We start from the raw sequence: 23871 nt of genomic DNA on the forward strand, positions 1-23871 counted from the left end.
GTAGAGTTGCTGCCTCACAGTGCCAGGGTCCCCGGTTCAACCCTGACTACGGGAGCTGTCCGTATGGAGTTTGCACGTTATCCCTGCGACCGAGTGGGCTTTCTCCAGGTGCTCTAGTTTCCCTCCCACACTCCAAAGACGTGCAGGTTTGTAAGTTAACTGGCTCTGGTAAAATTGCCCCTAGTGCGTAGGATAGAACTAGTGTATAGGGGGGTTGCACGTAAGGTCACCGAGTCATAGGGCTCGATGCACGGAGCCGCTAAATCCAACTGGAAGACATCCGTCACTTCCGGTATATGTTATTAATGCAAGAAACGGGTACTTTCCTACCTGTTAAAAACCGGCAAAATGTTGAATTTTTGCGCTGAAAAAAATTGTGGGATTCGGGGTAAGTGTGAGAGACATGTACCCAACTTCAGAATTCCAAACGTGAAGTGAAATGAAGGTATAGAGCAGCAAGAACTGAAGGGACAACAGCAGCTAAAGTGCTTGGTAAACATTGGCCGTGCAGATATCGGAATTGAAAATATTGGGAATTATTACGTTTGCTCACTGCATTTCATCAACAGTAAGGCATGATTTGTGTTTTTTCTTGATTCCTTTGGTATCTAAAAATTCTCAGAAGTGATCAAACTGGCTGTAAATTTTTCTTCAGATGCGTTTTCATTTTGAATGTAAAAACCCACGAGAACCATGGGCGATTTAAAAACATTTACAGCCAGTTTTATCACTTCTGAAACTTTTTAGATGCCAAAGGAATCAAGAAAAAACACAAATAATGCCTTACTGTTGATGAAATGCAGTGAGCAAACGGCCAATGTTCGCCAAGCACTCTGTCTGTTGTTGTCCCTTCAGCTCTCGTTTCTATCTACCGTCATTTCTCCTCACTTTTGGAATTCTGGAGTAGGATAAATGTCTCACACGCTTATCCCGATTTCCATAATTATTTACAGCGCAAAAATTGACAATTTCAGCGGGTTTTAACGGGCCCGCTACGCTGGAAACAATGGTCAGTGCCTACCTGCAGTTCATCGCGTGTACTCCACTTGGAGTAGCCTAGCAACAGTACAGGTCATGGGTCGTGACCCGACTGCCGTGAAACCTCCCTATGGGTGATTGCTGGTCGGCATGGACTTGATGGGCCAAAGGGCCTGTTTCCATGCTATATATTCAAACTAAGCTATTCTCACGATCATAGAATCTCTCTTCTTCCCATAGATGTGATTATTTCTTCCTACAACTTCCCCAGTTGTAAAACCAGTGACATCGCGTAAAGGTACACAAACACTGTGGAATTCTCTGCCTCAGAGGGTGGTGGAGGCAGATTCTCTGGGTGCTAACCAGCCAGCAGAAAGACACGGAACCTGTCTAAATGTTTCTTAAAGGTTGCGACGGCACTTGCCTCAACTACCTCCTCTGGCATCTCGTTCCATACACCCACCGTACTGTGTGTGAAACGTTAAACCTCAGGTTCCTATCAAATCTTTCCCCTCTCACCCTAAACCTATGTCCTCTGGTATTTCCACACTGCCCTATTAAATGTTAGCTTGTCAGTGAAGTATTTTTGATGCATTATCTCTGTTCTGATATTGGAATCTGACCATTCATTCGTGCCCTAACCCTAACCCACCCCAAACAGATCACCCTGCAGCCCATTATACACAACAGGTGCAGGAGTAGGCCATTCGGCCCTTTGAGCCGTTCGGCCATTCAATGTGATCATGGCTGATCATCCCCAATCAGTACCCCGTTCCTGCCTTCTCACCATATCCCCTGATTCCGCTATCTTTAAGAGCTCTATCTAGCTCTCTCTTGAAAGTATCCAGAGAACCGGCCTCCACCACCCTCTGAGGCAGAGAATTCCGCAGACTCACAACTCTCTGCATGCAAAAGCTTTTCTTCATCTCCATTCTAAATGGCTTACCCCTTATTCTTAAACTGTGTGGCCCCTGGTTCTGGACTCCCCAACATCGAGAAAATGTTTGCTTCCTCTAGCGTGTTCAACCCCTGAATAATCTTATATGTTGCAATAAGATCCCCTCTCATCCTTCTAACTCCTGTATATACACTATATATATACGTACGCGCGGCACCCCAGGGCATTCTCGCCGCTCCCCAAAAAGAATGTCCTTTAATTCTGAGGCTGTGACCTCTAGACCTGGACTCTCCCGCTAGTGGAAACATCCTCTCCACATCCACTCTATCCAAGCCTTTCACTATTCTGTACGTTTCATTGAGGTGCCCCCCCCCCCCCCCCCCCCCCATGCTTCTAAACTCCAGCGAATACAGGCCCAGTGCCGACAAACGCTCATCATAAGTTAACCTACTCGCTAGAATTTAGAAGATTGAGGGGGGATCTTATAGAAACTTACAACATTCTTAAGGGGTTGGACAGGCTAGATGCAGGAAGATTGTTCCCGATGTTGGGGAAGTCCAGAACAAGGGGTCACAGTTTAAGGATAAGGGGGAAATCTTTTAGGACCGAGATGAGAAAAACATTTTTCACACAGAGAGTGGTGAATCTCTGGAACTCTCTGCCACAGAAGGTAGTTGAGGCCAGTTCATTGGCTATATTTAAGAGGGAGTTAGATGTGGCCCTTGTGGCTAAAGGGGGTATGGAGAGAAGGCAGGTACAGGATACCGAGTTGGATGATCAGCCATGATCATATTGAATGGCGAACGGTGCAGGCTCGAAGGGCCGAATGGCCTCTACTCCTGCACCTATTGTGTATGTTTCTATGTCTACTCATTCCTGGGACCATTCTCGTAAACCTCCTCTGGACCCGCTCCAGAGCCAGCACATCCTTCCTCAGATACGGTGCCCAAAATTGCTCACAATATTGTTGACTTAAGGATAAATACTGGGCAAGACCTCAGGTAGAATTCCGTTGCGCTTTGAAGTAACGCCACCGTTCATATATCCACGAGGAGGAACAAGAAAGGGTTTATTTTAACAACTGACAACAATGTAACACTCATTTAGAGCTACACTGAAATGTCAGCTTGACCTGACGCAAAATGTAACCACAACTTCTGACTGTGTTACATAGACACAGAAACAGAGTATAGGTGCAGCCAGCACCGCCATTCAATATGATCATGGCTGGTGGCCGATTGGGAAAGGGGGAGATGCAGCGAGACCTGGGTGTCATGGTACACCAGTCATTGAAGGTAGGCATGCAGGTGCAGCAGGCAGTAAAGAAAGCGAATGGTATGTTAGCTTTCATTGCAAAAGGATTTGAGTATAGGAGCAGAGAGGTTCTACTGCAGTTGTACAGGGTCTTGGTGAGACCACACCTGGAGTATTGCGTACAGTTTTGGTCTCCAAATCTGAGGAAGGACATTATTGCCATAGAGGGAGTGCAGAGACGGTTCACCAGACTGATCCCTGGATGTCAGGACTGTCTTATGAAGAAAGACTGGATAGACTTGGTTTATACTCTCTAGAATGTAGAAGATTGAGAGGGGATCTTACAGAAACTTACAAAATTCTTAAGGGGTTGGACAGGCTAGATGCAGGAAGATTGTTCCCGATGTTAGGGAAGTCCAGGACAAGGGGTCACAGCTTAAGGATAAAGGGGAAATCCTTTAAAACCGAGATGAGAAGAACTTTTTTCACACAGATAGTGGTGAATCTCTGGAATTCACTGCCACAGAGGGTAGTTGAGGCCAGTTCATTGGCTATATTTAAGAGGGAGTTAGATGTGGCCCTTGTGGCTAAGGGGATCAGAGGGTATGGAGAGAAGGCAGGTATGGGATACTGAGTTGGATGATCAGCCATGATCATATTGAATGGCGGTGCAGGCTCGAAGGGCCGAATGGCCTACTCCTGCACCTAATTTCTATGTTTCTATGTTTCTATCATCCAAAATCAATACCCTGTTCCTGCCTTTTCCCCATAATCCCTTGACTCCTTCAGCCCTAAGCAGGGCCGGCTTAAGACCCATAGAGGCCCTAAGCACTTAGAAGATTTTGGTGCCCCCATATATATGTAATTTAAAATATACACAATAATAAACCATAAAATAAAATGTTATTTTTTCAAAATGAAACAAAACCAACAGTAAGGGAAAATAATGTTTATTTGTGTATACTTCCACTTTATTTATATTTGAAAAGTTTTCTCCTACTTTTTTTAATTGCAAAGTCTTTGATCAGATCCTCAAAGATAATCTTACGTAACACATCTGCAACTATACTTAGTAGAGATAAGTTTACCTTTTACCATTTCTGTGGTGCCCCCCAACCCTTGATGCCCTAAGCACGTGCTTATTTTGCTTAATGGTTAATCCAGCCCTGGCCCTAAGAGTTAAATCTAACTCTCTCTGGAAAGCCAGTATGCCAGGGTCTTTTCTACACATGTTCAGTTTAGTTTATTGTCACGTGTACCGAGGTGCGGTGAAAAACTTTTGTAGTGTGCTAACCAGTCAGCGGAAAGACAACACATGATTACAGTTGACGGTGTACAGATACATGTTAAGGGAATAACGTGCAAGATGAAGTCAGCAAAGCCTGATCAAGGGGCACTAAAGACAATCATAGGCATAGAGTGATAGCGTGGAAACAGGCCCTTCGGCCCAAGTTGCCTACACTAGCCAACATGTCCCAGCTGCACTAGTCCCACCTGCCTGCATTTGGTCCATATCCCTCCAAACCTGTTCCTACCAATGTACCTGTACAAATGTTTCTTAAACATTGCAATAGTCCCAGCCTCAACTACCTCCTCTGGCAGCTCGTTCCACACACACACCACCCTTTGTGTGAAAAAGTTACCCCTCCGATTCCTATTCAATTTTTTCCCCCTTCAACTTAAACCTCTGGTCCTCGATTCCCCCAACTCTGGGCAAGAGACTCTGTGCATCTACCCGATCTATTCCTCTCATGATTTTGTACACCTCCATAAAATCACCCCTCAATCTCTAGTCTGCAAGGAATAGAGACCCAGCCTACTCAACCTCTCCCTGTAGCTCAGACCCTCCAGTCCCAGCAACATCCTCGTAAATCTTCTCTGAACCCTTTCAAGCTTGACGATGACAAGTAGGGTCACCAACGTTCTCACTCCCAAATAAGGGACAAAAGGTCAAAATAAGGGTACAAATTCCCGACGGCAATTCGTTGACCGAATCGGCCGTGGCTGGGTGAATGATGAGTTGGCCCGGGTGCTGGACTGCACACAAAGCCCAGCCGGCGGGCGGGCCAGCTGAGGAGTTTTGGCCCGGGGGCCGCGCGACATCGCGCGCAAAGACCGGCGCCCCGTCCAACTCGTGAACCGATGATTGGCCATGTGGAGAAGGGGTGGTGGTGGTGGTGTTGGCGGTAAGCGAAGGTCCGAAGGTCGGACAGCTGGCCGGGCTGCCGACCGACGGGGCCACTGGCGAGACGCTGCTGCTGCTGCTGCTGCTGCACTCCACGGGCTGCACTACGTCGGGACGGGTGAGGCGGGGCCGGACGTGGCGCTCCGACCCAACAGTCCCCTCGACCCGAGTAGCAGCGGTCAAATACTGTAGCAGTACAAAAGGGTGGTCCCCTACGGGACAAACCCATTTAGCCCAATATACGGGATGTCCCGGCTAACACGGGACAGCTGGCAACCCCTAATCACAAGCAAACCTGCAGCAGGGGAGGAAACTCACCACTTCCTTGCTCTTCACGGGGCTCGGATCATTGAAATGGTTTTTCAGGATCAGACAGACTTCACGCATCTTTGAACTCAACTCAAATCTGCCAAAAACAAACAGCACAGGAGGTGGTATGAAGAACGGTGTTGAGGAATCTTCATTACATCAGTGAATGGAAACAACACTCAGCTATCACGTGTAACACAGAGTCCCACACCGTACACAAGGTATGCAAAGAGTCGCCGCATAAAGGGTGCCGACAATGTCCCAAAGTGTTCACTATGGTCCCAATGGTCCCTCTTCACCCTTAGCCGACCTACCCCGGGTCCCTCCAAGTGTGAAAACGCACACCACCAGATTCAGGGACAGTTTCTTCCCAGCTGTTATCAGGCAGCTGAACCATCCTACCACAACCAGAGAGCAGTGGCTGAACTACTATCTACCTCATTGGTGACCCTCGGACTATCCTTGATCGGACTTTGCTGGCTTTACCTTGCAGTAAATGTTATTCTCTTATTGTGTATCTGTACACTGTAAATGGCTCGATGGTAATCATGTGCTGTAATCATGCACGCTGACTGGTTAGCGCGCAACAAAAGCTTTTCACTGTACCTCGGTACACGTGGCAATAAACTGAAATGAACTGTTGTCGGTGGCCTGAGGTGGGACCCAATGCGTTTAGTTAAACACAAGGTATAGTGCATGCTTTTTCCGCTACCTAATGAAGCTTTGAAACTTCGGGTGTTATAAGCAGAGAGCTTCTGTGAAAAATGTGCAGGAAGGAACTGCAGACGCTGGTTTGCACCAAAGATAGACACAAAATGCTGGAGTAACTCAGCGGGACAGGCAGCATCTCTGGAGGGAAGGAATGGGTGACGTTTTGGGTCGAGGCCTTTTTGAAGAAACCTTTCTTCAGAAAGAAGTTGTATGTGTACATACTTGGCTAATAAAATTTATCCAATTCAATTTTGTGTCTATGTAAAGTGAGAAAGCTTTGCTGAATCATCACAAGAAGTCCTTGGCTCCCCTCCTTTCCCCACCCGGACGTATTTTGGACGGCAAACCATGGAAAGGCTGACAATGTTTGGGAGAGGTTGATGAAGATGTTTACTGGAAGAGTCATAGAGTGATACAACATGGAAACAGGCCCTTAACCCCAACTTGCCCACACCAGCCAACATGCCCCAGCTCCACTAGTCCCACCTGCCTGGGTTTGGCCCATATCCCTCCAAACCTGTCCTATCCATGTAGGTCAGTCATTTAGAGTTTTTATTAAAACAGAAGGAGGGAGAAAGCAGGGGCTACCTGAAATTGGAGAAGCCAATGTTCATACCGCTGGGGTGTAAACTACCCAAGCAAAATATGAGGTGCTGCTCCTCCAATTTGCAGTGGTCCTCACTCTGGCCATGGAGGAGGCCCAGGGCAGGAAGGTCGGATTCGGGATGGGCGGGGGAGTCGAAGTGCTGAGCCACCAGGAGATCAGGTTGGTTATTGCGAAGTCTGGAGTGGTCTGCAAAGGTCCCTGTCACGGTTTATCCCGAACAGCTCCGTCACAGAGGACTCTGCGATTTACGGACTGTTCCCAGGGACACATTCAGAGACGGACATCAAGTGCTGGCTGCTGGAGGGTCATCAACTCGGTGAAAGACGTTCTTTGGTCGGCCCGAGCGTTGTTGACCACCCAGCGGAGCGAGTTGTCCGTCGGGGAATGTTGCCGGCTGGCCCGCTGCAGACTGCAGGAGTACTTGCTGAGGGATGCACTGAAGATTGGTGCATGGGTGCAGGATAAATTTGTGAAATTTGAGCAATGTATGTAGACTGTATTGAGTAATTAGTATAGCCTCCGAAAATGTGGAATTATTTTTTTTGCATGGTTTATGTATTGGATATATTTATTACCTGAATAAAGTCTATTTTGAAATTTAAAAAAAAAAATAAATTGGGAACTGAGTGAAGTTTTGGGTTTTAATTATGTTGGATTTTATTTGTATCCAATTTTATCCCAATTTCTAATCAAAAGCTCTGGGACTCGTTTGAAGCTGGTCTGAAATACAGAATGCATTTCAACAAGATTGGCAATTTTGCATTTGAACAAGGTTGGGAATTTTTGCATTGGCCAACAGGGCCAGCAAGCCCCTGATCTCAGGAAGGAAACGGTGCATTGGAGACATTCAGGAAACACGTTCCCCAAACCAGGAAACAAGGAGGCACGGAGATAAGAAACATTCCACCTCACAGACAAGCCAGGCGCCAATAAACGATTCATTTAACAAAACTAAACTGTGGGCCAGTGATGTTCTTACAAGACAGATTAAATCAGCATATGAAAAAACCATAAACACAAGAAAAGAAAGCAAAACAATTTTTTTTTAAAGAAGTTCCAAGAATGTGGATCATTTTGGTTCCAAACGCAGGGAGATAAAGTTATTGATGTTTCCACAATTCAGACACATCTCTTCAGCCTGGTCTCTTGCCAAAGTGGAGAGAGAGGGGTGCTCAAATCCACGGGCTTTTTGGAGGGTTGTTTTCAGATCACGTTTAGTTTAGTTTAGTTTAGGAAGGAAGGAACTGCAGATGCTGGATTCCACTGAAGATAGACACAAAAAGACACTCAGCGGGACAGGCAGCATCTCTGGAGAAAAGGAAGGGGTGACGTTTCGGGTCGAGACACTTCTTCAGACTGAGAGTCAGGGGAGAGAAAGACACAGAGATAAGTAATAGCCCTGTCCCACGGTACGAGTTCATTCCAAGAGTTCTCTCGAGTTTAAAAAAAATCAAACTCGTGGTAAGCACGGAGAATGAACGTAGCGGGTACGTCGGAGCTCGGGGACGTCTCTTAGCGCTAACGGCAGGTACTCGGGAAGACTCGCTAACGGCAGGTAAGCTCGGGAAGACTCGTGAAGATTTTTCAACATGTTGAAAAATGTCCACGAGAGCCCCGAGTACCGACGAGTGGCCGTTACCGTAAATCTCCGAGTTCACATCAGGGCAAATTTGGGGAGAGATCTTGGAATGAACTCGTACAGTGGGACAGGGGATTAAGCCTGACTCAGTCTGAAGAATGGTCTCAACCAAAACGTCACCTTCTCTCCAGAGATGCTGCCTGTCCCACTGAGTTACTCCAACATTTTGTGTCTATCTTTAGTTTAGTTTAGTTTAGTTTACTAGAGAGTTATCTAGAGAGCAGTCCTGAACTATTATCTACCTAATTGGAGACCCCCTTTACTGGCTTCATCTTGCACCAAACATTCTTACCACTATTCCCTTTATCCTGTATCTGTGTACTGTGGATGGCTCGATTGTAATCATGTACTGTCTTTCCGCTGACTGGTTGGCACACGACAAAAGTGTTTTACATTTTACTATACCTCTGTACACTTGGCAATAAACTAAATTAAAAACTATGCATTTGATTTGTTTAAGGTAGACAAAAGTGCTGGAGAAACTCAGCGGGTGCAGCAGCATCTATGGAGCGAAGGAAATAGGCAACGTTTCGGGCCGAAACCCTTAGTTTAGTTTATTGTCAAGTGTACCAAGGAATATCTGTGCCAAAGCTATTTTTTGTTGTTGCGCGCTAACCAGTCAGTGGAAAGATTTAACATGATTACAATCGAGCCGTCCACAGGGTACAGATACAGGATAAAGGGAATAACGTTTAGTGCAAGATCAAGTCCCGTAAAGCCCGATTGAAGATAGTTCGAGGGTCTCCAAAGAGGTAGATGGTAGGTCAGGACCTCTCTCTAGTTAGTGAGAGGATGGTTCAGTTGCCTGATAGCAGCTGGGAAGTTGTTCTATGTTTCTATGAAGGCATGCACGGGTTATTGATAGGGAACGATCAGCCATGATCACAATGAATGGCTCGAAGGTGTCTTTCTCCTGGAGATGTCTTTCTATGTAAGACACTGTCCCTGAACCTGGAGGTGTGCGTTTTCACACAAGTGCAGAAAACCACGGGCTAAATACACGTGGCAGGTTTACGCACGGCACACAGGGTTAAATACACGGGGCACGCAGGCAGGACACACACTGGTGCAAGCGAAGGCATTCAGTGCTCATTTCATTCATTCCAACTCTTCCCAAGAGCTGTGGGAACACGGTAGCTGGCCTTGATCACTAACATGAGGACTGCTTCACTCTGGCGAAGGCAGCTCCAGTCCACACATCTGGATGCATCCAGCTACTCCGTCTTGTGTAAGAAAGAACTGCAGATTAAATCGAAGGTGGACACATCATGCTGGAGTAACCCAGCGGGCAAGGCAGCATCCCTGGAGAGGAGGAATGGGCGACTTCTCCACCCGAAACGTCACCCATTCCTTCTCTCCAGAGAAGCTGCCTCACCCGCTGGGTTACTCCAGCACTTTGTGTCAACTTCATCTTGTACATTGCTTTGCTACTTGTAATTGCCTCTGCCACCCCCCCCCCCCCCCCCCCCCCTCACTACTGCCACCCCACTCCTAATTATTGTGGGCTTTATTATTATTATTAATATTATTATTAATAGTATTATTATTATTAATAAATGGGACAATGGCTAACCACTCCAGTGACTTGATTCTGAATTTCCTTTTGTCCCATCTGAGGAAGTGATGCTCCATTGTCTGCCTAGTTCACTCACATTACTTTGGTTCACCAGTTATAGGAGTAGAATTAGGCCATTCGGCCCATCGTGTCTACTCCGCCATTCAACCATGGCTGATCACTGCCTCCTAATCCCCTTTTCCTGCCTTCTCCCCATAACCCCCGACACCCGTTCTAATCAAGAATCTGTCTATCTCTGCCTTAGAAATATCCATTGACTTGGCCTCCACAGCCCTCTGTGGCAATGAGTTCCACAGATTAGCTGCCCTCTGACTGAAGAAGTTCCTCCTCAGCTACTTTCTGAAAGAGCGCCCTTTAATTCTGAGGCTGTGACCTGTGGTCCTAGACTCTCCCACCAGTGGAAACATCCTCTCCACATCCACTCTATCTACGCTTTTCACTGTTCTGCAGTGAGTGGTGAACTCACTTGTATCCTGTTACACTACTGACAGATACTCCATACAGGGCCGGTCCCACCTGCATGCGCCTGCATGCGGCGAGCGCGCGGAGGGGGGCGAGGTGAGTGAGTGACGTGAAGTTCGAGCGAAGTCCGCGGGAAGTTCGCGAGTGACGTACGCCATCAAGACGCTGCGTACGGCGTAGAGGCGGCTGTTGCCTCGCGGAATTTTTGAACGCAGTCAGTTTTTCGGAGCCCCGCGCGATGTCGGGACCAGCTCCGCACAATTCTATACGATGTGGGACCGGCCCCGCGAGGCCGTACGGCTCAAGCGACCACGTTAGGTTGCGCTTGCCGCATGGAGTCGCATGCTCGTGGGACCGGCCCTTTAGGTCCCAGCATTTCCTGTCTATTAGTCCTCTGGCGCCATCTGCTATTTGCACGAGGGTCCATTTTCCTGCTTTATTCTTGATTCAGTGTAATGTTATCGATTGCTTTTTATTCCCCCGCCCCCTTCTGCTGAGAGAATGGAGCGGCTGGACTTGTACACTCTGGAGTTTAGAAGGATGAGAGGGAATCTTATTGAAACATACACGATTATTAAGGGGTTGGACATGCTAGAGGCAGGAAACATGTTCCCGATGTTGGGGGAGTCCAGAACCAGGGGCCATAGTTTAAGAATAAGGGGTAAGCCACTTAGAACAGAGACGAGGAAACACTTTTTCACACAGAGAGTTGTGAGTCTGCGGAAAGCCAATTAACCTACAAACCTGCCCGTCTTTGGAGTGTGGGAAGGAGCTGGAGCACCCGGAGAAAACCCACGCGGTCACGGAGAGAGCGTACAAACTCCAGACGGACAACGCCCGTGGTCAGGATTGAACCCGGGTCTCTGGTGCTGTAAGGCAGCAACTCTACTGCTGTGCCACGATGGGCCGAAGGGACTGTTTCCAATCTGTCTCTCAAGCAGTAACTAGGGAAATGGCAGCATTTCACTCGCCTTTCCCACCCTCAGCTCATTCAGTTACCGGAGAGCAAGCTAGAACAGAGATAAGTCAGCTCGCTTTAGCTCCACTCACTAACTATCGGACCTTTGAATTACCTCACCAGTTGGGTCATTACAGGGGAAGTTTAGATGGTCATTCTAATTATATTCGACGTTTTGATGTCATACGTATGCAAACCTATAGATGGCACGGTGGCGCAGCGGCAGAGTTGCAGCCTCATAACGCCAGAGACCTGGGTTCAATCCTAACCTCGGGTGCTGTCTGTGCGGAGTTTGCACGTTCTCCCCGTGACCCCCATGGGTTTTCTCCGTCCGGGTGCTCCGGAATCCTCCCACATCCCAAAGACGTGCGAGCTTGGACGTTAATCCTCCCTCTGTAAGTTCCCCCTCGTGTGTGGGGAGTGGGCGAGAAGGTGGGAGGACATAGAACTAGTGTGATCAATGGGCAGCGTGCACCCGATGGGCCGAAGGGCCCGTTTCCACGCTGTATCTCTAACGAACTGAAATATGACCCATTTCCCCAGTCAGAAATGAAGGCATTGTACGACATTTAACTCTTAAGACGTAGAAGTGCGGACTGGACTTTGAGAATGGCGCCTGAGCTGGCTGCGTCTTGTACACGGATTCAGTGGACTATATCTGTTCACTTTGCTAATTGTGGATTGTGCGGCAATACTTTACTGAACTATATGCAAAAAAATGATTTCACTGGACATTTGCACACGTGACAATAAAGCAACGTTGACCACTGACCCATTGACCCATTGACCTTTGACCCATTGAACCGCTGACCCATTGAACCATTGAATCCCTGACCAATTGACCATTGACCTTTGACCCATTGGCCATTGACCTTTGACCCATTGACCATTGAACCCCTGACCCATTGACCATTGACCCACTGACCATTGAACAAGTAGACTGTTTTCTTTGCGCTGGTCAAACATTTTGCTGAAATATCTTTTGAACAAATGAATGAGCTTATCCTCACTTCTCTTTGACTTCCTCTTCACAGATTGCCTTGTCTTCCCTCTGTCCGCCCAGCTCAGGCATCTCCATCCCAGCTTCACCCCTGCGCTCCTCAGCACCTTCACGCTGGTCGCTGTCGCTGTCGTTCAGGTTCGCCACGCCGTCCTCGTCCGAGCTGTCGCTGCAGTTGCCCACTTCGCTGTCCGAACTGTCCGCAATCACCTTGTCCCTGGAGCTCTCTTCGCCACTCGACTCCTCGCTGGAGCTCGTTTCATATCTGTGATGTAAAACGTGACACTGTTCCCGTTATCTTCGAGCAACTTCAAAGCTCGCTCAACGTTGCACCTCAATGCTTAGTTTAATTTAGTTTGCTTTGCTTTAGAGATACAGCGCGGAAACAGGCACTACTGCCCACCGAGTCCGCGCCGACCAGCGATCACCCCGTACACCAGCCATATCCCACACACACTAGGGACAATTTACAATTTTACCAAAGTCAATTAACCTGCACACCTGCACGTCTTTGGAGTGTGGGAGGAAACCAGAGCACCCGGAGACGACCCACGCGGGCACTGGGACAATGTACAGACAGCACCCGTAGGTAGGATTGAACCCAGGTCTCTGGCGCCGTAAGGCAGAAACTCTACCGCTGCGCCACCGTGCCGCCAAGCCTTATGCCCCTGTCCCACTGGGGAAACCTGAACGGAAACCTCTGGAAACTTTGCGCCCCACCCAAGATTTCCGTGCGGTTCCCGGAGGTTGCAGGCGGTTGCTGGAGGTTGCAGGTAGTGGAAGCAGGTAGGGAGACTGACGAAAACCGCACGGAAACCTTGGGTGGGGCGCAAAGTCTCCAGAGGTTTCCGTTCAGGTTTCCTAAGTGGGACAGGGGCAATGATTCAATCCGCAGACCCGCCCTCAGTCAAAATCCCACTTTGAGAAAGGAGAAAGGCCCTTCAGCCCATCAACCTGGTGCCAGCCCACCCCACACAAACACGTACACCGTAGACCTTTGCTATGTCACCATGCGAGTCTGTGTGAGCTACTCTGGGCCACATATCTCAGCAAGGATGATGGACACAAAACGCTGCAGTAACTCAGCGGGTCAGACAGCATCTCTGGAGAAGAGGGAATTGGTGACGTTTCGGGCCGAGACCCTTCTTCAGACTGAGAGATAGAGGTTGGGGCGGCGGTGGGGGGGAACTGCAGGTATTTCTCGACTGGGTTTGGACCAGGGCCTGAAGTCCCGGTGAGTTGCCGGCCCCTGACTGCTGCCGATTGTGGGAGAGGCAAGGGGTGGGGTGGGGGACAAAAATGCTGGAGAAAAATAGACAAAATGCTGGAGAAACTCAGCGGGTGCAGCAGCATCTATGGAGCGAAGGAAATAGGCAACGTTTTGGGCCGAAACCCTTTGGATTTCGGCCCGAAACGTTGCCTATTTCCTTCGCTCCATAGATGCTGCTGCACCCGCTGAGTCTGCCAAGTGTTTACTGTGTACGGTTTAATTTAACCATATAACCATATAACCATATAACAATTACAGCACGGAAACAGGCCATCTCGGCCCTACAAGTCCGTGCCGAACAATTTTTTTTTTTCCCCCTTAGTCCCACCTGCCTGCACTCATACCATAACCCTCCATTCCCTTCTCATCCATATGCCTATCCAATTTATTTTTTAAATGATACCAATGAACCTGCCTCCACCACTTCCACTGGAAGCTTATTCCACACCACTACCACTCTCTGAGTAAAGAAGTTACCCCTCATGTTACCCCTAAACTTCTGTCCCTTAATTCTGAAGTCATGTCCTCTTGTTTGAATCTTCCCTATTCTCAAAGGGAAAAACTTGTCCACATCAACTCTGTCTATCCCTCTCATCATTTTAAAGACCTCTATCAATTCCCCCTTAACCTTCTGCGCTCCAGAGAATAAAGACCTAACTTATTCAACCTTTCTCTGTAACTTAGTTGTTGAAACCCAGGCAACATTCTAGTAAATTTGTCATGAAAGGAGAAGGGGAGGATTTTTCTTTAGCCAGGGGGTGGTGAATCTGTGGATTACATTGCCACGGACATCTGTGTGGGAGGGGAACCAACGTTATTTGTTGTGTTAACGCAGGGATCGGCAGATTTTTGACCAGTGCGGGTCTCAGGGGTTGCGGGGAGAAGGCTGGAGAATGGGGTTGAGAGGGAGAGACAGATCAGACAGAGACGTGATTGAACGGCGGAGCAGACTCGATGGGCTAATTCAGCTCCTGTAACGTGCGTGTGATTAGCTTTCACTCTCCGTGAAGTGAAGAACACATTTCAATCCCCGCTCCAATAGAATTCCACAATATACGTTGGACTGATAGTTACATACTCTCCATTCAAAAAACCGACAAATTGTAGGTTCTTTTTGCCGGCACTCGGCTCGGAGTTGCTCGACGAATCCTTCTTCTTCATGATCGACTTCAGGACCCCTGGCAGAAAGATAAATGGTAAAAGTCCAATCATAGAAACATAGAAAAAGGCTTCATAGCAAAAGGATTTGAGTATAGGAGCAGGGAGGTTCTACTGCAGTTGTGCAGGGTCTTGGTGAGACCACACCTGGAGTATTGCGTACAGTTTAGGTCTCCTAATCTGAGGAAAGACATTCTTTGCCGTAGAGGGAGTACAGAGAAGGTTCACCAGACTGATTCCTGGGATGTCAGGACTTTCATATGAAGAAAGACTGGATAGACTCGGCTTGTACTCGCTAGAATTTAGAAGATTGAGGGGGGGGGGGGGATCTTATAGAAACTTACAACATTCTTAAGGGGTTGGACAGGCTAGATGCAGGAAGATTGTTATCGATGTTGGGGAACTCCAGAACAAGGGGTCACAGTTTAAGGATAAGGGGGAAATCTTTTAGGAGCGAGATGAGAAAAACATTTTTCACACACAGAGAGTGGTGAATCTCTGGAATTCTCTGCCATAGAAGGTAGTTGAGGCCAGTTCATTGGCTATATTTAAGAGGGAGTTAAATGTGGCCCTTGTGGCTAAAGGGATCAGGGGGTATGGAGAGAAGGCAGGTACGGGATACTGAGTTGGATGATCAGCCATGATCATATTGAATGGCGGTGCAGGCTCGAAGGGCCGAATGGCCTCTACTCCTGCACCTATTGTGTATGTTTCTATGCCCCTGTCCCACTTAGGAAACCTGAACGGAAACCTCTGGAGACTTTGCGCCCCACCCAAGGTTTCCGTGCGGTTCCCGGAGGTTGCAGGTGGTTGCCGGAGGTTGCAGGTAGTGGAAGCAGGTAGGGAGGCTGACAAAAACCTCCGGGAACCGCACGGAAACCTTGGGCGGGGCGCAAAGTCTCCAGAGGTTTCCGTTCAGGTTTCCTAAGGGCATAACTCTCTCTTAAATCCATCCAGTGACTTGGCCTCAACTACCTTCTGTGGCAGAGAATTCCAGAGATTCGCCACTCTCTGTGTGAAAAATGTTTTTCTCATCTCGGTCCTAAAAGATTTCCCCCTTATCCTTAAACTGTGTGGCCCCTTGTTCTGGACTTCCCCAACATCGGGAACAATCTTCCTGCATCTAGCCTGTCCAACCGCTGAAGAATTTTGTAAGTTTATATAAGATCCACTCTCCACTCTCTGTGTGAAAAATGTTTTTTTCTCATCTGCATGTCAGTGAGATGTTCAGTCCAGGAAGTTGCAGGAAGATTGTTCCCGATGTTAGGGAAGTCCAGGACAAGGGGTCACAGCTTAAGGATAAAGGGGAAATCCTTTAAACCGAGATGAGAAGAACTTTTTTCATGCAGAGAGTGGTGAATCTCTGGAACTCTCTGCCACAGAGGGTAGTTGAGGCCAGTTCATTGGGTATATTTAAGAGGGAGTTAGATGTGGCCCTTGTGGCTAAGGGGATCAGGGGGTATGGAGAGAAGGCAGGTACGGGATACTGAGTTGGATGATCAGCCATGATCATATTGAATGGCGGTGCAGGCTCGAAGGGCCGAATGGCCTCTACTCCTGCACCTAATTTCTATGTTTCTATGTTTCTATGTCCAAGGTTTAGTCCGAGACTCACCTTTGGTGGGGCCGACTGTGTGAGGTGGTCCGGGGGGCTTGTCGTCACCTCCCTCCGCGCTGGCCTTTCTCTGACACACCACCTGCAACGAGGCGCTGCAGAGTTTCACCGCCACTCGCCTCTCCTGGACCGTGTCTTTGGACAGGTTCACTCTGGTCACCCCGTCCAGAAAGGCGGCGCGGCGAGTCTCTCTCGTCTCCGCGCCCGGACTGCGCTCGGCTGCTGTCCCCTCGCCGACAGTCGCCACCGGTTGTCCAACGGTAGTCTCCGTTTGTTCGGTGGGAAGGGCTGGATGAATGTCTCTGGCCACCTCTGGTCCCAACCCCCTGAGACACTGACCGTGTGCGGGGAGATTGTCGGCGAGGGATGGAACTGGACGAGGATCTGGTCCGACGGAGGCGTCCGAGATCTCCCGGTGGTCGCCAACCGCCCGGCTGACCAGCTGGACCGTGGTCTCGGTGCTGGCGTTGACGGTTCGAGGCTGGGCCATCACGCTGGCATCCGCCGTCTGCTTGCAAGCGCCGGGCGGCAGCGGCCTCAGCTTCAACGTGTTGAGTTGGTGGTGCGCCTCCTCCAGCTCCCCTTCGATCGCCACCATGTTGGCCTTCTGCCCCTCGATGATCTCCTGCAGGAACTCGATCTCCTCCTGAGCCTCGCTGGTCAAGCCCAGCATGGTCTCCACCACCCCAACGCCCACGTGTGTCACCTCCACCTCCGTCCCCACCGCTGCCTCTCTAGTCGGCCTGTCCCACTTGTAGTAGAAGACCACCTGGCCCATGTCCACATCTTCCCCCACCCCCACCGACCTGAAGGGCGGCTCCTTGCTGGGGGAGGTTGGGGAACCCACCTTGGAGGAGGTTCTGCCCCTGTCGCCCTGACTCAGTTTCTCTGTCAGTCTCCGGAGCTCCTGGATCTTGCTGGTCCTCTTCTCCTGGTGTTGGGCGGCCAAGTCGAGCCGGAGGTCCATCACCATCTTCTGGGCCTCGGGCTGGTAGATGCCCACGTTCCCCGCGCTGTAGGATCGCTGCCTGAGGAGGAGCAGGTCTTCGCCGGGACTGCGCGCCTTGCTCTTCTTCAGCTCCGCCACCAGCTGCCTCTTCTCCTCGCTCACGGCCTGCAGCCTCCTCTCCAGGGACGGGATCTCCTTCACCTGCTCTTCCAGTTCCTTCAGCCTCCTCAGCCCGGTCGCCATCTGCTCTCGGATGTGTTGGAGGTGTCCGGGAGTGATGCCCACGGCCGGCGAGCTCCTCCCGGAGTTGACCGGGCTGAAGCGGAAAAAGCCACCGAAGGGAGGATTGGACACCGAGTTGAGCTCACCATTCCCCACACAAGGGTCATGTTGAGGACAAGGAGAGACCTGGCTCTGACCGAATGGACCTGCGACCACCTTAGACCCACTGCCGGCCAACCCCACCCCATCTTCTGAAGTCAACTGCTCCTGTTGAAGCCTGCGGCTGGTCTCCAGTAGAGTCTTTTCCACCCGAATGTTCCTCAGCGAAGACCTTGGAGAAGGCGGTGGGAGGAGGCTGTTGGCCGGCGGGGGCGAGGTGGGGTAAGACGGATGGCTCCACGTCGGGTCCTTGATCTCATAAGCGGCCGTGTGGGTCCTGAGCTTCGGCGTGGTGGGCAAAGCCTTGTTGTCCTCAAGGCCAGTGGAGGAGGTCAGTGATTCCGTGGATGTCCAGCCGCTGGTGCTGACCGACGGCCTGGCCCGGCGCCTGCGGTGGACGTTCACTTTCTTCAGCGTGTTCCCGCTCTGAATGTCATCCACGTACTTGAGGAAATCCAAGTCCAACTGAAAACCGTAGGGCGTTTCAACGGCGTACGGGCTCTTCTCGCTGTCATCCACCTCGTTGCACAACGCACGGCTGCCCAGATCTGGGGAGACAGTCACTCGCGTCAGACAGTCACAACAAGTCAGAAGGGCCTGTCCCACTTACGTGATCTTTTCGGCGACTTGCCGGCACCCGTCATAGTCACCGCAGGTCGCCGAAAATGTTCAACGGGTTGAAAACGCAGCGGTGACCAGATAAAGGTACGACTCTTTGGGCGACCACTCACGACCGCTGGCTGGATTTTCAACATGCTGAACATTTTCGGCAACCTGCCGCGACTATGACACTTAAGTGGGGACTGGCCCTACGCACCAAGAAGCTCAACGGGGGTGGAATGTAGTTTGTTTATCCATTTATTCTTCTATTTATCTATTTATTTACCTGTTTATTTACTTATTTATTTATCTATTTATTTTATTTAATTGAATTGAATAAATTTTATTTGCCAAGTATATACACATACAAGGAATTTGCCTTGGTGCTTTGCTCACAAGTAACAACATGATATGCAGTAGACAATTAAAAATAAAACATTATATAATCTAAACATCTATTTATATATTTAATTATTTACCTATTTATTTATTTGTTCTTTTATTTATATCTGTCTATCTGTCTATCTATCTATCTATCTATCTATCTATCTATCTATCTATCTATCTATCTATCTATCTATCTATCTATCTATCTATCTATCTATCTATCTATCTATCTATCTATCTATCTATCTATCTATCTATCTATCTATCTATCTATCTGTCTGTCTGTGTCTATCTATCTATCTATCTATCTATCTATCTATCTATCTATCTATCTATCTATCTATCTATCTATCTATCTATCTGTCTGTCTGTCTGTCTGTCTGTCTGTCTGTCTGTCTGTCTGTCTGTCTGTCTGTCTATCTATCTATCTATCTATCTATCTATCTATCTATCTATCTATCTATCTATCTATCTATCTATCTATCTATCTATCTATCTATCTATCTATCTATCTATCTATCTATCTATCTATCTATCTATCTATCTATCTATCTATCTCATTGGATATTTTTAAGCCAGAGATAGATAGATTGTTGATTAGTACAGGTGTCAGGGGTTATGGGGAGAAGGCAGGAGAATGGGGTTTAGGAGGGAGAGATAGATCAGCCATGATTGAATGGCCGAGTGGACTTGATGGGCCGAATGGCCTAATTCTACTCCTATCGCTTATGAATCAACTCCCTCTTAACCCTATCTCTCCCCCATAACCCTGAAGTACACTAAAGGTCCAACATTCAGAACACTTAAGCAGGTCCTGTACATAGAGCATTATAACAAACTGACACGTTCATAAGTTATAGGAGCAGAATTGGGCCGTTCGGCCCATCAAGTCTACATCGCCATTCAATCATGGCTGATCTATCTCTCCCTCCTAACCCCACTCTCCTGCCTTCTCCCCGTAACCCCTGACACCCGCACTAATCAAGAATCTATCTATCTCCGCCTTGAAAATACCCACTGACTTGGCCTCCACAGCCGTCTGTGGCGATGAATTCTCGGATTCACCCCCCTCCTCATCTCCTTTCTAAAGGTACGTCCTTTAATTCTGAGACTGTGCCCTCTGGTCCTACACTCTCCCATGGTGGAAACGTTAGGCGGAGCGAGCTGCCCGTGAGCGTTCCTTACCCGGAATACTCAGGTTCATCCGTGCAGGTTGTGCCATCCTTCATCAGAGGTTCCGAGTGCCCATCAAATCCTAGCGATGGGTCCAGCTGGCACGGGGCAACCCTGCAGTAAACATAGAGGAAACGTTTAGTTTAGAGATACAGCGCGGAAACAGGCCCTTCGGCCCAACGTGCCCGTACTGACCAGCGATCCCCGCACACTAACACAACCCTACACACACTAGGGACAGTTTACACTTATACCAAGCCAATTACCCTACAAACCTGCACGTCTTTGGAGAGTGGGAGAAAACCGAAGACCTCGTAGAAAACCCACGCAGGTCACGAGGAGAACGTGCAAACTCCGTACAGACAGCACCCGCAGTCGGGATCGAACCTGAGCCTCTGGCGCTGAGAGGCAGCAACTCTACCGCTGCACCACCGTGTATTTTAATGGTAATATTTGGTGGAAGGCATGACTGGATTTACTGATGGGCAGCACACTGGTGCAATGGTGCAGTTGCTGCCTTACAGCACCAGAGTCCCCAGTTCAATCCTGACTACGGGTGCTGACTTAATGGAGGGAGGCAGAGAGAGCGTGAGAGTGTGAGAGTGAGAGAGAGAGAGAGAGAGAGAGATAAATACTTCCAGACAATCTGAGAGAGGAAGGAACGAGTGCTTCCAGAGGCTGCCAGAGTGATGGTGAAGAAGTGATGAAGGAACATTCTTGCACACTCTTGCTGAGATTTACTGTTGTCGGCCTGAAACACTAACACTGGTCTTTCTACAGCCCATGACTCGTGTGGCTGTAGTTACTGTAACAGGTGGCTGAATAATACACTGGAGACCACGTTTGTTTCAGTAAAACATATTAGTTTTTCACTCCCGACAGATCCCTTTGGACAAGTGAAAAAAAAAATGGTATTTTGGAGAAAGTAGAGTCATGGAGTCCGTATGGCATATAACCAGGCCCTTCAGCCCATCCTGACCATGCTGCCCACTGTACCTATCGGCACTAACCACTGGGATAAGGGAAATGGGATGAGTGAATGGGAATAGGATGGGAAACATGATCGACGGAAAGACTCGCTGTCATGTCAATATTTGACGTTAAACCCTCACAGTGATGGATTTTGGTTCAGAATAGAATTAGGCCATTCAATCACGGCTGATCCGTCTCTCCCTCCTAAACCCCATTCTCCTGCCCTCTCCCCATAACCCTTGACACCCGTACTAATCAAAAATCTATCTAACTCTGCCTTAAAAATATCCACTGACTTGTCCTGCAGAGCCTTCGGTGGCAAAGAATTCCACCGATTCACCACCCTCTGACTAAAGAAATTTCTCCTCATCTCCTTCCTAAAAGAACATCCTTTAATTCTGAGGCTGTGACCTCTAGTCCTAGACTCCCCCATTAGTGGAAACATCCTCTCCACATCCACTCTATTCAGGCCTTTCACTGTTCGGTAAGTTTCAATGAGGTCCCCCCTCATTCATCTAAACTCCAGCGAGTACAGGCCCAGTGCCGACAAACGCTCATCATAATTCTTGGGATCGTTCCTGATCGGTAGGTAACCAAAATCCATTATAAAGAGGTCCTTAAAAACGAGGGTTTACTGCACTTATTTCAGACAATGTTTGGGAGTCATTGGGCAACTTGCTCCAAGATATCATTGTTGCAATCACAGCCTTTCTGGATTAATGAGTAATAATGGTCACTAGAATACAAAGCACATTTCACATAATATTATTAAATCATATATTAATATCTATCTCCGCCTTAAAAATATCCATCGACGTGGCCTCCACAGCCGTCCCTGGCAATGAATTCCACAGATTCACCACCCTCTGACTAAAGAAATTCCTCCTTATCGAATAGTGAAAGGCCTGGATAGAGTGGATGTGGGGAGGATGTTTCCACTGGTGGGAGAGTCCAGGAACAGAGGTCACAGCCTCAGAATTAAAGGACCTTCCTTTAGGAAGGAGATGAGGAGGAATGACTTTAGTCACAGGGTGGTGAATCTGGTGAATTCATGCCATGGAAGGGTGTGGAGGCCAAGTCAACGGACAATTTAAATGCAGAGGTAGATAGATTCTTGATTAGTACGGGTGTCAGGGGTTATGGGGAGAAGGCAGGAGAATGGGGTTAGGAGGGAGAGATGGATCAGCCATGATTGAATGGCGGAGTAGACTTGATGGGCTGAATGGCCTAATTCTGCTCTTATAGGGTGTCAATAGACAATAGGTGCAGCAGTAGGCCATTCGGCCCTTCGAGCCACCACCACCATTCAATGTGATCAGTGTCAAGGGTTATGGGGAGAAGGCAGGAGAATGGGGTTCGGAGGGAGAGATAGATCAGCCATTATTGAATGGCGGAGTAGACCTGATGGGCCGAATGGCCTAATTCTGCTCTTTTCACTCATGACTTTATGAGCAGAGATATTCTGAGCTGGGCCACTGGAGACCGAGGGCTGGGGTGGGGGGAATTTATTTTGGAGCTGGTGTTTCCCAGCTGTGATTGTTGGCAAGTTTAACAGAAGCACCTCCCAGATCAGTGTCTGTCTCTGCAGCCGGTGTTAGTTGCACGCAAGCTGAATTTTAACTGTTTGACAGAATGAACACAAATGGAGGGGAAGTGGAGAATAAAATGAAGAATAAAAGCCAGTGAGAAGTAGAAATTTGCAATAATTCCTCTCCCGTGTGTGTAATATATGCAACAAGAATTTTACTGTGCAGTTGTTTAAGAAGGAACTGCAGATGCTGGAAAAATCAAAGGTAGACAAAAATGCTGGAGAAACTCAGCGGGTGAGGCAGCATCTATGGAGCGAAGGAATGGGTGACGTTTCGGGTCGAGACCCTTCTGGAAACTCAGCGGGTGAGGCAGCATCTAAGGAGCGAAGGAATAGGTGACGTTTCGGGTCGAGGCCATTCTTCAGACTTTGCACTTGCCTATGTGACAGATAAAATACTATTGACTTGACTATTGATGCCTATCCTTGATCTAACTTTACTTTAAGTGTAGTTTAGCTCAGAGCTACAGCGTGGAAACAGGCCCTTCAGCCGACCAATGATGGCCCCGTACACTAACACTGTCCTACACACACTAGGGACAATTTACAATTTTTACCAAAGCCAATTAACCTACAAACCCGCACGTCTTTGGAGTGTGGGAGGAAACCGGAGCACCCGGGGGAAACCCACGCAGGTCACGGGGAGAACGTGCAAACTCCGTACAGACAGCACCCGCACTCAGGATCGAACCCGGGTCTCTGGCGCTGTAAGGCAGCAACTCTACCGCTGTGCAGCCCTTCAAATCTCTGCAAATAACCACGGTCTCTCTTTCTCTATATACTATAACTTAGTAAGATGTTTACCACCAAAACCTCCCAGATGTTATGAAACATGAGCACATTCGATCAAATGATGTATTCACTGGGATGGAAACTTGGACCGCTCTGCTTGATCCCACCCTATGACCAGCGCTCAGTCCGACAGTCCCAGGCAACATTCCCCTTGTGCTTGTTGACGATGCAGAGAGCGTCTAAACATTTTAATTCAACCACTCATCATTGGGCTTTAGAATTAGGAGATACAACATGGAAACAGCCCCCCCTTGCCCACTGAGTCCACTCCGACCACATACTAGCACCATCCTAAAAATGATGTCTCCTTAATAAGATTGGGGAAATGATTATTTAATAATATATTTGATATTGAAGAATATTTGTTTGACTAGTATTATGGTGGTGGGTTTTGTTATGATTTTTTCAT

The 23871-nt window shown here is 48.5% G+C and overlaps 1 protein-coding gene across 1 annotated transcript in view; it reads right to left on the reverse strand.

Moving 5' to 3' along the window:
* Window positions 1-23871, reverse strand: part of kank3 (KN motif and ankyrin repeat domains 3) — a 45088-nt gene that overhangs the window by 7828 nt on the left and 13389 nt on the right. Inside the window, exons 2-6 of the mRNA XM_055658348.1 lie at window positions 20123-20224; window positions 16621-18498; window positions 14926-15025; window positions 12588-12842; window positions 5634-5721 (exon numbers count right to left, since the gene is read on the reverse strand). Of these exons, the coding sequence (XP_055514323.1) occupies window positions 5634-5721; window positions 12588-12842; window positions 14926-15025; window positions 16621-18498; window positions 20123-20159 (2358 nt within the window). The 5' untranslated portion in view covers window positions 20160-20224. The remainder of the gene's footprint in view (window positions 1-5633; window positions 5722-12587; window positions 12843-14925; window positions 15026-16620; window positions 18499-20122; window positions 20225-23871) is intronic.

Source organism: Leucoraja erinacea, chromosome 29 (genome assembly GCF_028641065.1).
Source record: "Leucoraja erinacea ecotype New England chromosome 29, Leri_hhj_1, whole genome shotgun sequence".
Lineage (NCBI taxonomy): Eukaryota > Metazoa > Chordata > Chondrichthyes > Rajiformes > Rajidae > Leucoraja > Leucoraja erinaceus.